This window comes from Antechinus flavipes, chromosome 3, assembly GCF_016432865.1.
Source record: "Antechinus flavipes isolate AdamAnt ecotype Samford, QLD, Australia chromosome 3, AdamAnt_v2, whole genome shotgun sequence".
Taxonomy (NCBI): Eukaryota; Metazoa; Chordata; class Mammalia; order Dasyuromorphia; family Dasyuridae; genus Antechinus; species Antechinus flavipes.
The window spans coordinates 627,260,357-627,274,093 of NC_067400.1; the positions used below are offsets into that span (position 1 = coordinate 627,260,357).

Consider the following 13,737-nt stretch of genomic DNA (forward strand, 5'->3'; position numbering starts at 1 on the left):
CAATTGGGATTAAGTGACTTGCCCAGGGTCACACAGCTAGGAAGTGTTAAGTGTCTGAGATCAGATTTGAATTCAGGTTCTCTTGACTTCAGGGCTGGTGCTCCATGCATTGCACCACCTAACAGTCTCTCTTGGATGATTTTTTAAAAAGGTTTTCCTCAAAGTCTCTCATTTGGTTTTTAGATTTTTTTTTTTCATGTCCATAAATTCTTTCTGGTCAGAACGCCATTTCATGTTACTTACTCTTTGGGTTAGAATGGTCTTCCCTGTTCCCATAGTAATTTTCTGCAGTGGGGTCCTTTCATTTTTGCTGTTTCATATTTTTAAATAAAAGGTATTTTAGCACCTCTTTAATCACCTCTAATTATGGGATGGTGGTTCAACCTTTACTTCAGCTCTCCCCTTTGACTTGGAAGCCCAAACCAAGGGCTACTTCCTCCTGTAAGTTCCTGAAGCCTCTGCACTCCTGATGTGCTGATTCCTTCATGCCCAGGGGTTGCTCTGCAATACATCTGGGCCTGGAGTTCCTAATCAGCCAAAGTTTGGTCAGTCTTCTTCGACTCAAATCCAAACTCCTTAAGCAATTCGAGAGGTGAAAGTTTCTGTGGATCCTGCTGAGTGTCAAGCCCCATGTAGCTAACCAGAGGACACTTGACATTTCTGCAGAGCTAACCTGGAGATGTTTGCACACCCCATAGGTTAATCCTGGCCCCAGATCTTTGTTCAGATCATTTCTGGTTGCTTCAATAGATTTTCCTGGTCTGTCCCAATTCTTTCTGGTTTTTCATGGGTCTATGTTTTCCCTGAAGTGTAAATTTGTTGTATTTTTGGGGAAATTGGCAGATCTTGAAATATACCAACCTACCTCACCATATTCCTGGAATCTTCCCCAGCATTATTTGTTTAGCAATTTCAGAAAACCACCACAGCTAAGCAACAGTTCCAAAAACCATCACCAGAATTATTAAACTGGATGCCAATAGGTACATAAGTCCAATGACAGCCATTCTGAGAGAATAAAATAAAAGAATCATGAAAAGTAGAGTGATTCACAGTTCCTTTTTCTATTCAGAATACTCTCTAATACAATGAGTAGACATCTTTAGTCTAGAAGCTGATTAGTAAGAGTAATCTTATTATAAGATAAAAATTTAAATACCTTGTACCAGAGCCACCCTATGTGAAGAGAGGTAAATGAGTAACTTAAAAAGTTATCATTAGTGGTTGGGTGTGGCAAACAATGAGGGGACATATGGTAGTGATAGTCCCATCATTTGATAGCAGAACAAATTTGTAGTTATGCCCTAAATCCAATCTTTTTAAAAAATTTTTTGCATCAACTATATTTTATGGATGAAGAAAAGTTAAGGAAGCAGAAGTTCATGCAGAAGTCATGGAAGAATTTCTGTAATTCAAATATGAATTCAACATGGAAAAGGAGAGAAAACTCTGAAAGATGAAACTCATCAGATTCATGAAACTGAAGACCTAATGAAAGTGGTTTTGAAACAGTGGGGAATCAGCAAGAAGCTCTTGTTTAGTAAAAATAGAAGTTGTTTGGGTTTCACTAGGACACTTGGAAACAAGAGCAATTTGGGTTGGTTGTTTAAAATCTCATGTTATTAGTCCCGCAGAACCATTCACAACAATTGTGTATTCAAGACTTGACATTATTCTTTAAAGAGTTTTTGATGTTCCTGTGGGGCTGCAGAAGGATCACATAGCATTTGGGGATAAAGATGCAGGCTAGCAAGCCAGTACTGGAGCTTAAGATGGAGAAGATCTCCACGACTACCATCATCTTCCCCTTGGTGCTCTGGTAGGTGGGGAGGAAGGTGATCCAGACGCTGCAGAACACCAGCATGCTGAAGGTGATGAACTTGGCTTCATTGAAAGTGTCAGGGAGATTTCTGACAAAAAAGGCCACGGCAAAGCTTGCCAGGGCCAAGATTCCCATGTAGCTCAGGACAAAATAGAAGGCAATGAGGGAGCCCTCACTGCACCCCAGGATGATGTGCTCACGGTCAGAGTGTATGTCTGCCTCTGGGAATGGGGGAGAGAGCAGCAGCCAAACTCCACAGAGCAGAAACTGAAACAAGGTGCAAAAGAGAACAACAGAAATAGGGGCTCTGGATCCAATCCATTTTCTGCTCCTGCTGGCCGGTCTGGTGGCTCTGAAGGCCAGAACCACAATGATGGTTTTGGCCAAAATAGAGGAGACGGCCACCGTGAACATGACTCCAAAGGTTGTTTGTCGGAGGAGGCAATGGGCTGCTGTTGGGCGACCAATGAAGAGCAAAGAACAGAGGAAGCAGAAGAAAAGGGAGATGAGGAGGATGTAGCTGAGATCTCTGTTATTGGCTCTGACTACGGGGGTATTTTTGTACTTCACAAACACCCAGAGAACTAGAACTGTGAGGAGTGACAAGCAAGCAGCTATAGAAGCCAAGGCCATCCCCATGGGATCATCATAGTCCAGGAAGGTCACTACTTTGGGGAGGCACTGATTCCTCCCCTGATTGGGATATTGATCTTCAGGGCATTTCACACACTGATCTGCATCTGAAGAGAATAAAGAAATGTCAATATTCCAGCCACAGAAAACTTCCCTTTCAGTGGGCCAATAATATTTGTGAAAATAATAAAAACGGCTCCATATCTTTCCATGGGGATCAGAATCTGGCATCACTGGATAGAACAGAAGACTTGGAAGGCCTGAATTTGAATTCTGCCTCAGAATACTTTTTTGATTATGGATTAGTCAATGATCTAATTTATACTTCTATATCATAGTTAGTAAAATAGGGATAACAATTGTGCCAACTTCACATAAATAGAGTTTGGCAAATCTTAAAGTAGGAAATACATTTGAATAATTGGGAGTTGTAACTGACCCTTTGTGATGACATTTGAGGTTTTCTTGGCAAACATAATAGTGGTACTCGGCATTCCTTCTTCCAGCCTAATTTTTTTCCTGATGAGGAAGCTGAGGTAAATAAGGTTATGTGACTTGCCCTTAGTCACAAAGCTAGTAGGTGTGGAAGCCAAATTTGAACTCAAGTAGATGCCTTCCCTACTGCAGGCCCAGCATTTCCTTCTCTACTTCATTTATTAGGGAGCCACTAGATACATGCTAGCTCTTTTATATATAAATAACATTCACAGAGTACCTTTGAAACATGACATATTATTCTTAGTATCAACAGCAACAAGAATTATAAATGTATCAGCTCCATGTGACAAAGTATGATAATCAATTTGTTGCTGACTTCATTTCTTGTTCTTGGACAATAATCTTTATAAAGTTTCTCCATTAGAGAGCTGGTAATTTTCTTTTTTGTGGTTTCTTTTTACAGTAAAATGATTCTGTTGTTCTAACTATATCAGTTCTTCCAGACTTCTTCTGCAACATGTGGAGAGTTGCCCCCCTACACCTGTTAAAGATCTTGGTTGTGCATCTTTCCTGTTGATGCTTAGCATATTTATGATCTCTTTCTATACATCTATTTGTTGACATAAAGTCTTTGGGCTTTCTTTAGATGACCCTTAAGTTGTTTAGACATCACTTATGAATCAAAGAAACTGAACATGTTTAACGTGAAGAAGAGAAACTTCTGAAGGGACCTGACAGCTGGTGTGATGTATAGAAACCTACAGTACCTGAAAGAGGGACCAAACTTGCCCTGTTTTGTGCTACAGGACAAACCCCCAAAGAAACCTGGGAATTGTGAAACTTCTTCAGATCAAGCTCTATTACAAGATTTACTTTCACAGAGATCTTGTTCTTATAGGCATTGCTCTAGGTCTGGCTATTTCAATTTTATTCATTATTATTCTTTTCCCTTTGTCAGAAGTAATTCCCCAAATTTCTGCCTTTGTGTGCAACTTTGTCAGGTTAAAGTATCTTAAAGTGTAACTTACATCTTTCCCAAAATCATAGTTCTGTGTTGAGTAAGTTTATGTCTGGGCTTCAAAGAGATCATTGTCTACTAGCAAGGCAGGTAGTTTTCTGAGTGAGAGAAGTGTTTGGGATGAGTAGATTGATGCCTTCTTGGCCATCATTGTACATCAAATGGGTAAACATCCTGGGGAAACAGCTAACCATGTTACTGTGAATGGTCACTTCATTTTTCTCTTCTCTTAAATTAATATGAGATAATTTCTATTTTGTTACTGCTGTCTTGATGGAAAAGACTCACTTGAATCTCTTAATTCCTATACAGGTTTGAGAAATCTGTGTACATAGGTTCTCTTTTCTGCAATCTATCTCTGAGCAATTGAAGTACAGAGAAACTTGGCAAGAAATTCCTACCTTATGGATCTCAACCCCCTCATATCTCTCTAATGTTGATCACTTTAGAACTTCAATATTCTTGACCATTTTGACTTTTCTTCTAGACTTCCCTTGGTCCCTGAATACCATATTCCAATATTAATATGTTTCCTGTGCCTTACAGTAAGTGGGATACCCATTCAGTTTCAATTGGTTGCCCTAGGTCCACATTTGCTGAAGGTGAACATGTCCTCAAAGACTTACCTGTCTGGTTGGAAATGTGCCTGTCTGGGCAAGGGTCACACTTAAAACAGCAGACAGGCTTTCCCTCCTGGGCTTTCTTCTGGAATCCGGGACCACAGACTTTACTGCATCTGGACTGAGGAAGCTGCATGGGGAATATTCCAAAGGCTTTTGAGCAATCATTCTGACAAACATTAGATCAATTTCCTTGCAAAAGGGACCCACATAATTAAAGCTTTTAGGAGTTATATTTCTTCTCAACTGTTGATGAAAGGATTCTATTAGGGTCCAAACAACCTGGGTGAGGTTTTCATAAAGCAATGCAATGAAATAGAGACAATAGAATGGGAAAGATAAAAGATTTCATAAAGAAAATAGAGCTACTAAGGGAAAGTTTCATGCAAATATGGACATGATGAAAAACAAAATGTTCAGTATTTAATAGAAGTAGAACATCATGGAACTATCCAATAACCATGAGCTTGTAGCTACTCTCAAGAACCAGGTATTCTGGAGAATGAAATCATTATTGCCTTAGTAAACATCACTAATAATAAGACTAGGGAAATTAATACAATTCTAGCCAAGTAATTTAAAATTCTGAAAAATGTAGCTCTTAAAAAGCTGGACATTGTAGGACAGCCAATTTGAAAAATACAATAGTGGACATAGCAACGAAAACATCAGTTTACATGTCAGTTCTAAAGATGGACAATTCCAAAACAATTCAAGTCACTGAGGAACTGCATTTATTCACAAGTTGGCAAGGTTATATTTAAGATCTTTCAAGTAAGCTTTCAACAGCAAGTGCAGAATTACCAGAAGAGAAGACAGGTTTTCAAAAGAGAAAGAGGGATTAGAGATCAAATTGCCAAGATTATAGACTATGGGTAATGGAAGAAGGTCCCAAGAAAATCAACCATAGCATGTCTGCTTCATTTACATTGACCATGTAACTCATAACATATTTGGGAAGTCCTCCAAGAGATGGGAGTACCGGATCATCCTACTGCAGGTCCAGGAACATAAATGAGGACCAAGAAGTAAAAGATACAACTAAACATGCAACAACTAATTGCTTTCAGATTTGAAAAAGATTATGATCATGTTGTATGCTTTCTCTTTATTTAGTTAATTTATATGTAGAACAAGTTATGAAAAATGCCTGACTGGATGAAACAAAAGCTGGAATCAAGTTTATCAGGAGAAATTTCAAACATCTCAGTTATTCAGACATCACCTTTCTGATGACACAATAAGAAGAAGAATTAAGAAGCCTCTTGATTATTGTGAGAAAACTGCTTTGAAGCTCAACAAAATCAATTGAATAACTAAGTAAAAACCCAAGATCTTTATGATTAGTTCTATCATTTTGTCTCAAATATGGGGACAAAAATAAAAAACAACACCAAACATTTTGTGTTTGCTTCAAAAATTGCTACAGATGGTGACCATTATGATGACATTAAAAGAGGCTTCCAGCTTAGAAAGGACAATCTAGACAGAATACTAAAAAGTAGAGAAATTACCTTCTTAGCAAAAGTCTTTATATCTATATGATTGTATTTTCCCCTAGGAAGAGTGTATGATTTTGTGAATGGAACTTGTTAGAAACCAGCACTTAAAATCATTTTTGAATCATGATGCTTGAGAAGATTTTGAAAGACTTTGGGTCAGCAAAAAGATCATTTGTCAATACTTAAAAACTTAATTGCAGCTATTTACTTGGAATTTCAATAATGAAGGAGAAGCTGCTTACTGAGAGACTCAGAAAAATCCCTCACATCATGATAGATTAAGTCCAAAGGAGAAAAGGACTGCAGAGGATGAGATGGATAAATAATGTCATGGAAAAAAATTCTAGAATTGGTCCAACTTGAGAGGTGGGGGAGGATAGAAGGCCTTGATCATCGACATTCCACGGGGTCACAAATAGTAAAGATTGAGTGTCTGGTCAATAACCACAGTCTTGGAGTGGTAGTTTGTTCATTACAAGGTTTAGAAATCTTGGGAGGGAAAAATGCTAATGATCATAATTCATTATGCACCAAAAAAACTTTATTTCTAAGCTGTTCCCTTCGAGCAGATTTTGTGGAATATGCACCAGGTTGGAAAGTATGCTACTGACTATTCTGATGGGCTATATTTTATGTTTACAGATTTTATAAAACCAACATTTTGATTATTCTTTACTTTTTTATTCCGTGTCGCCCACGTAATGGCATGCTCTTGTATCGTTAAATCGTGGCCAAGTGGAGCTTGGGATCTAAACTCTCCCACTTTTATCAGGACTTCCGTATCATTGCTAAAGGTCACATAGTTGAGAATATCATAGTTTGTCACAGAGTTCCTCTTCTTATCCAGGACCACCAGTTTCCCAGCACTATTGTTAAACTGAAGGTTCTTCAGAAAGGAATGGAGCTGAAAGGGAAGAAAATGAGTTGAAAGTTCACCACTAGATTCTCTCAGGGATGTTTTTTTTTTTTTTTTTAGTTTCTCTGCTCTTTGTTTTCTTCAATTCCTTGCAGGAGTACAATCCTAAGATTTTTCATTTGTCACAGAATTAGAATGGATTGCAAAGAAATTGGATAACAGAACTAGAACCCCAACTGTTCTCTCTAGGCTAGAAGACTGGGCCAAATCTCAAGCTGGAAGTCAGAATTTTTCAACTTGTTGAAAAATCCAGAAAGTCCTTTTCTCTCTTTGATGAGAGTGGGTTTGGGAACAAAGGTACAGGAAGAGAGCACCTAGTTTAGAGTAAGTAGGGTGGTACAGAGTTCACTCCCAAAATTAATTAGGCTGCTTCCAGTACACTGCTAAAAGCCTTTATAATGATTTATTAATTCAAAGCACTGAGCTTTGAATTCCTTAAAATGTAAAATAAAAATGGTAACTTCTTGCCCTTAAGTAGCTTAAATTCCTCTGGATAATAGAGAATTAGATCAGAAAAACAAATACAGTATCATTCCATGAAGAAGAAAATACTACTAAATTAGAAAGGAAAAAATAAGTATTTCCATAGCATTCTTTATATGCAATGCATTTTCCATATATAATTTTCCCCCATGTTATCTGATATGAAAAGAGGATCGAGCAAGGATTTTAAAGTGAGAACACCGAAGCTGAACCTATAGGAAGCTAAAGATGCTGTGAAGCAGAAGTGAGGTAGCAATGTGTTTTAGGTTTAAGTGCCTCTGTACAATTATGGAGTTGCATGACTAATTCAGAGTACATCCAGTTGGGAATTTTGCTGAAACATAAAATGTTAAATAGGTATGGTGTGAAATTAGATTGGAAAGTTGGGATCACACTTTACAGCACTTTGATTCCAAGCTGAGGTTATTTTCTGCTAGAGGATATAAGAATTTATTTGTGGTTCCTAACTATGAGTGTATTATTATATTGGGTTAGGAGAAAAACATGTTAAGATGCTTTTTTAGTTTGTATTTTATTTTTCCAAATAGATAGAAAGAGAGTTTTAAATATTTATCTTTGAAGACCTTATGTTACAATTTTTTCTCCTTCTCTCCTTGATCTCCCTTCTCCTCCAAACAGCAATCAGTACTGTATAGCTTAAATATATGCAATTATGAAACATATTGACAAAATGTGTAGTTCTTTAGGAAGATTATTTTCCTGATATTTGGCTTCCTTCCCTAATCTTCTTTATTTTTAAAATATTTTTTAAATTTATTTTTTATATTTTTGTTTTATATATTTTGATATTTATTTTGTACATATGTACAATTTATACATACAGGTAAAATATTATGTATGTACGTAAGATATGAAACTATTATTTTGTGAACATATTTACAATAAATACACATATAATTATATATGTTTACATAAAATATGCATATATATACAGACATATTTATATTGCCTCTTCTAGTGTTAAATTTTCGAGACAAATGAGATGTTCTTAATCTTTAAATTCCTATTTCTATTGAATATTATATTACTTATCTTTTGGTAGAACCATTCTAAATGCCTATTTGTTGATTAGTTAGTAGCTCAATAAACGATGAGTGGGAGAGAGAAGAAATAAGAATCTCATTGAATAATTAAGATTGAAGAAGCTTTTCATTCAAGAAGCACCTATTAAGTGCTTTCCAAGTAGCCTAGACATCATGCTAGTGTGGGAGACTAAACTCAAAATAAGAGAAATCCCTGTTCTGAAGGAGCTTATATTTTAATAAAAATCAATATATAAATCCTTGTTTTGAGGTTTAACAGTCCTTGTTAAACTTTATATTGCAAGGATCAATCAGGTGGTGCAATAGTTAGAGACTGGATTGGATTCTGGAAAACCTGAGTTTAAATCAGCCTGAGACAGTTGTGTGTGATCCTGAACAAGTCACTTAACTCATTGCCTTGCAAAAAAAGAAAAAAAAGAAAAGAAAAAAGTTAGCTTGAAAGCTGGAATGGATCTCAGAGGCCATTTCATTTTTTTCCTTTATTTCCTAGGAAAATAAATTCTCTTATTCAATGGCATCTGAGGAATAATTTTCAGATGCAGGATTTAACAAATGGAGTTCTCTCCATTGTACTAGGCTGCCATGGAATAACTAAAACTGCCAGGGTAACAGAAATGCCTAGTTCTGACTTACTCATCCCCTGGTCCAGGCATGGCATCTGTAGTGTTGATGCTCTTTCTCTTCCCTTACATCTTCTTTCTCAAAGACCCTCAGGAACCAGTAACCCTCAGGAACCAGTAAATCTTGATTCTCACTCCTGCATCTTGTCACAGGGATCTGAATGGATCCTAATTCTTTTTTTAATAATAGCTTTTTATTTAAAAAATACAAACAAAAATAGTTTTCAACATTCACCTTTGCAAAACCTTGTGGTACAATTTTTTTTCTCTCCCTTGCACTTTGTTTCTGTCCCCTAGACAGCAAGTGATCCAAAATATGTTAAACATGTGCCATTCTATACATATTTCCACACATCTCGCTGCACAAGAAAAAATCAGATGAAAAAGAAAAGAAAATGAGAGAAAACAAAAGTAGGTAAACAACAACAAAAAGAGGAAAATACTATGTTGTGATCCAATTCAGTTCCCATAGATATCTCTCTGAATGGAAATGGCTCTCTCCATCACAAGTCTATTGGAATTGATCTGCATCACTTCATTGTTGAAAAGAGTTACATCCCTCAGAGGCGATCCTAATTCTGAAGTAAGAAGAAATGAACTAAAATATCCTTAGTCTGCTGTGCAGAGCTACCTCACTGCAAAAAGCAGAGCTGAGTTAGTAATCCCTTATCTCTTTTCTAAATATTGCAAGTTGAGAATCAGAGATTTGGTTATTACTGTTATGAAGAGGGGAACCTTACCTTCTGGAGGGGAACGACCCTGTTGTCTCCATCTATGTTGAATTCCATTTCTGATCTCACTAAGAACATCTCGTGAAGGGCCCAGGCCACAGCATACACAGCAGTGTAGACAGTGTAACTCTGGTCAGACATAATGATTTCTAAAGAGTTCAAACTCAGGCTGTCTAAAGATGCATTTGGTGAACAGACCTCCTCCTCTTCCTTCCCATGTATAGGGGGACATCCAAAAGCTGAGTTCCAAAAGTTCTTAAGGAAAATATCCTCTGGGTGTCTGGCAGGGTTAACAGTTTTCAGAAAATCTTTGAACCCAGGAATCTTACTTGTCTGGTCTGAAAATATCAGAGCCCCATGGAAATGATCAAAATAGATATAACCAGGTTTTTTGGCAATATCCCAGTGACTGGTAGTGATCCACACTTTTCTTACAAGGACATAAGGATTTGCCCCAAACACCAGGCTCAAAAGTAAATTTGTATCTCCATAAATGACAATCACATTTGCTGCAGAAAAAACTATGCTGAGTACAAAATATTGATAAAATTCTTTATTTGATGACTTTCTAGTAGTTATCTTTTCCATAAAGTTTACACAGACATCATTCCTGGCCATTTCTTCTTGAAGGTCCCTGAGGAATTTCTCACCCCTTGAATCCTCTGAAACAATAACACCCACCCAGTTCCATTTGAAATGCAGCATTAATCTGACCATGGCAAGGGGAAGAGAGGTGTCACTGGGGGCCATCTGATAAACAGAAGGAAACTGAAGTGGGTCACTTATGAGTGGATCAAAGAGACCATAGCTGATCTGTAAAGGAACCAAACATGATGATTTTTCAGTTTTCAGTACGAAAGATTCTCCCACCTTGCCCTATGTGAACCGAATCCCCTTACCCCCCTCTATCTAAAATCGACTCATTCTTCATCTCTGCCTGTTAAGATATTTCTGATCATACAGAACTCCACTCAAGGGTCATCTCTTTCATCAAACCTGCCCTAGCTGAAATGGGTGTAAGCATGTTCTGTATTTTTACTATTGTGTATGTCTATGATTGAATCTAAGGACTTGTATATATTACATAAGTAATAAATATTTTAAAGTTTCAATTTCATAATTTTTAAAGTCTCTTAGTCAACATGTGCTACATCCTACATGATGAAGCTAATAAATCTGATGTCCTCAAACTCTGTATTACCTTTTTCATCTCTGAGAATCATTAGAAAGGTAAATTAGAAATCAGAGTTCCCCAAAGGTATTTGACATGTGTATTTCAACTGGCAGACCCTCAAAGGCCTGCCTCTGTCCTCCAACCAGATAAGCTAATTGAAACCTCTGATTTCCTACCTGTGGGAGCTTATAGAGCTCCAGCAGAGTTCCCATGCAGTAAGTCAGTTCAGAAGTGGCTCCTCCAATGACCACCACAGACTTTCTCTGCCTCTCACAGCTGTAATTTGGAATGGTCTGTCCCTGGCCTGACAGCCACATGAGGGAACTCTCCAAGGTCCTCTCATCATTTTGATAAGCATTGTAGATGTGAAATCCCAGAGAAATGTTGGGCAATAGATTTGGATTCCTGTTGATTTCTTCTATGGCGAACATAAAAGCCAGGACTTGATAATAGTGTCTGAGAAACCATCTGCAGTAAGAGGGAGATTATCAGGGACAAGAATATTATGGTTCTACCAAGCTTAAAGAGGAATTGGAAATTTTCCAAAGAAATATTTCCTCTGCCATATGAAGATCCACTTTTTGATGAACCTATCTTTTTATTTTCTTTGTAATGGTATTAGGAAATTCTGAATATTTCAGTCTATTGCTAGCAATATTGCAATTAACGAGGCTTTTACCAGCTTTGTTGTAAGTGGGCCTGAGGGCATCAGGAGCTATGCCACTGATTTCATCCTCTTTCTAGTCAGAATTATCATTTAAGCCATCACAGTAGCTGTCTACAAGCTCCTAGTTCACTCCCCAACATCACAAGCAGTTCCTCTAAGAACTACCAAATCATTTAGATAAATGAGAAAAATTTAGATAAATTTTCAAAACGTGGAGCAATAAAAAACTGAAAAAAATAAGGCAAGTTATATTGAGAAAACTGGACATTAACTTGATAGAAATAGGTCATTTGTGTGATTTTATTATTACTATGAATTGATATTAATATCTTAATATTGTCTCCAAATAGCTACATAGTTAAGGTATAAAAAATTGTGAGCTTCGGAAGAATTTATTTTTGAGCATTGAAAAGAATCCATGACCAAAGAAGGCATATAGAAAAGAAGTTAATATAGAAATTTTGGGTTATTTAAAATTTTAAATAAATCTTTTTTTGCCCCCCACAAATCCAATGGAACTAAGATCAGAAGCAAAAGAGTTAACTGGAAAATTGTTTTTATTATGCTTCTTTTTAAAAAGTTTTTATTTCCAAATTATAAAATTGTTTTATGTTTTGAAAAACTAGTGCCATTGTCCATGGGATAAACTGTCAAAGAATTTAAATAGAAAGTTATCGAGATAAGAAATTCAAGGTATCTTTAGGCTTATGAAAAAATGTTCAAAATGGTAAATAAATATGGTAATAAAAAGAAAAGCAATTCTGAATTACAACCTCTCACCCATCACATTGGTATTATCACCACAACAGAGAGAAATAGCGAAATGTGCAAGGGGATATAAGGTAACTGTCACATTATTATACTTTTAATGGAACTATTAATTATTTTAGCATTCTGGAAAGCAATTTCTCTCTGTGGCCAAAAGGTCATTGATTGATAGATATCTTTTGTATAACTTGTTTTTAAAGATTTAAAAAATAAAGAGAGAAAGGAGTACAAATAAAAAATTGCATTTCTTTGCAGAGTGGCAAAGATCTGGACAAAAAGAGCTGCCTTTTTTTATGGAATGACTGAGTAAATTGTGATGTATTGATCTAATTTAATACCATTGTTCTGCTAAAAATGAAGCAATGTAATTTCACAATAACATCACACAATTTATAGGAACAGATATAGTATAAAGATAGAAGAAAAAGAAGAACAATTTATATTTTACAAGCAATAATGTAAAAATAAACGTCACCAGAACACTTAAGAACTCTCAGCAATGCAATAAACCACAATGATTGCAAAGGACTAATAATGAAGATGACCTGATATCATTATAGAAAGCTGATAAACTGATGTACAAAATAATACATTCATTTGAGATTTGGCCATTCTGGGAATTTTTTTCTTGAGTATGCTTAATTGTTACAAGGAATTTTTTTCTTAATAGGAAGTGATACAGAGGAAAAAAATACTTGATAATTGAAAAGTTATTTAAAAACACAGAATAAATACTTACTTATAGTCTTTTATATTATATCGAGGATGAAGCCAAAACATTTTCCAATATTTCAACGGATGCTCTTTATTTAAAAATAAAGGAAAAAATCCTCCAACAACAAGATCCCCATCTTTGAAATAGGTGGGGCTGAAAGACCTTTCTAGGTGGCATGGAGTCCCTTGCTCCCTGCCCACAGACAATGGCAGCTGCAAAAGCAGGCAAAAGAAAAGCCTGAAGAACATGTGGGAGACTGCTCTCCAACTCCTAGCCAAGGTGCCCCTGCTTTTTAGCAAAGTTTGTGATGTGCTGTGGAGGAAGCAGGGCAGCAGCGTCTGTAGCAGCTTTGGGTGTCTTGGGAACCGAAAATGTTCCTGTAGAAAAGTTTTTTCTTTGAGCAACTGTTCAAGCTTTGCTCTGACCTTCATCGTTTTGAGACGGAAGGTAATATGTCTCTTACTCATATCTAAGACAGAGACACTGCTGGCCAGGCCAGAGAGTATTTATGGCGCTTAGCCCTGGTTAAAGGATCATTGAAATGTCCTTACTGGTCTATGTGGTTA

At 36.6% G+C, this 13,737-nt stretch overlaps 1 protein-coding gene across 1 annotated transcript; it reads right to left on the minus strand.

Moving 5' to 3' along the window:
• Nucleotides 1–1,657: 1,657 nt before the first annotated feature.
• On the minus strand, nucleotides 1,658–13,602 carry LOC127557641 (vomeronasal type-2 receptor 26-like). Its single transcript, XM_051990952.1, has 6 exons — nucleotides 13,334–13,602; nucleotides 11,198–11,489; nucleotides 9,857–10,660; nucleotides 6,710–6,937; nucleotides 4,538–4,661; nucleotides 1,658–2,562 (listed from the first exon to the last, which is right to left on the minus strand). The coding sequence occupies exons 1-6, from the start codon at nucleotides 13,600–13,602 to the stop codon at nucleotides 1,658–1,660; spliced, it is 2,622 nt and encodes an 873-aa protein (XP_051846912.1).
• Between the last annotated feature and the right edge of the window lie 135 nt (nucleotides 13,603–13,737).

What these genes read in the sequence shown, in the direction of transcription:
- LOC127557641 (XM_051990952.1), bottom strand. Translation starts at nt 13,602, where the DNA reads ATGAAGGTCAGAGCAAAGCTTGAACAGTTGCTCAAAGAAAAAACTTTT. An exon ending in AGCTCTATAAGCTCCCACAG is followed by an intron (nt 10,661 to 11,197) that starts GTAGGAAATCAG and finishes GTTCCTTTACAG; the next exon opens with ATCAGCTATGGTCTCTTTGA. An exon ending in GCACATTTCCAACCAGACAG is followed by an intron (nt 2,563 to 4,537) that starts GTAAGTCTTTGA and finishes TATTCTCTTCAG; the next exon opens with ATGCAGATCAGTGTGTGAAA.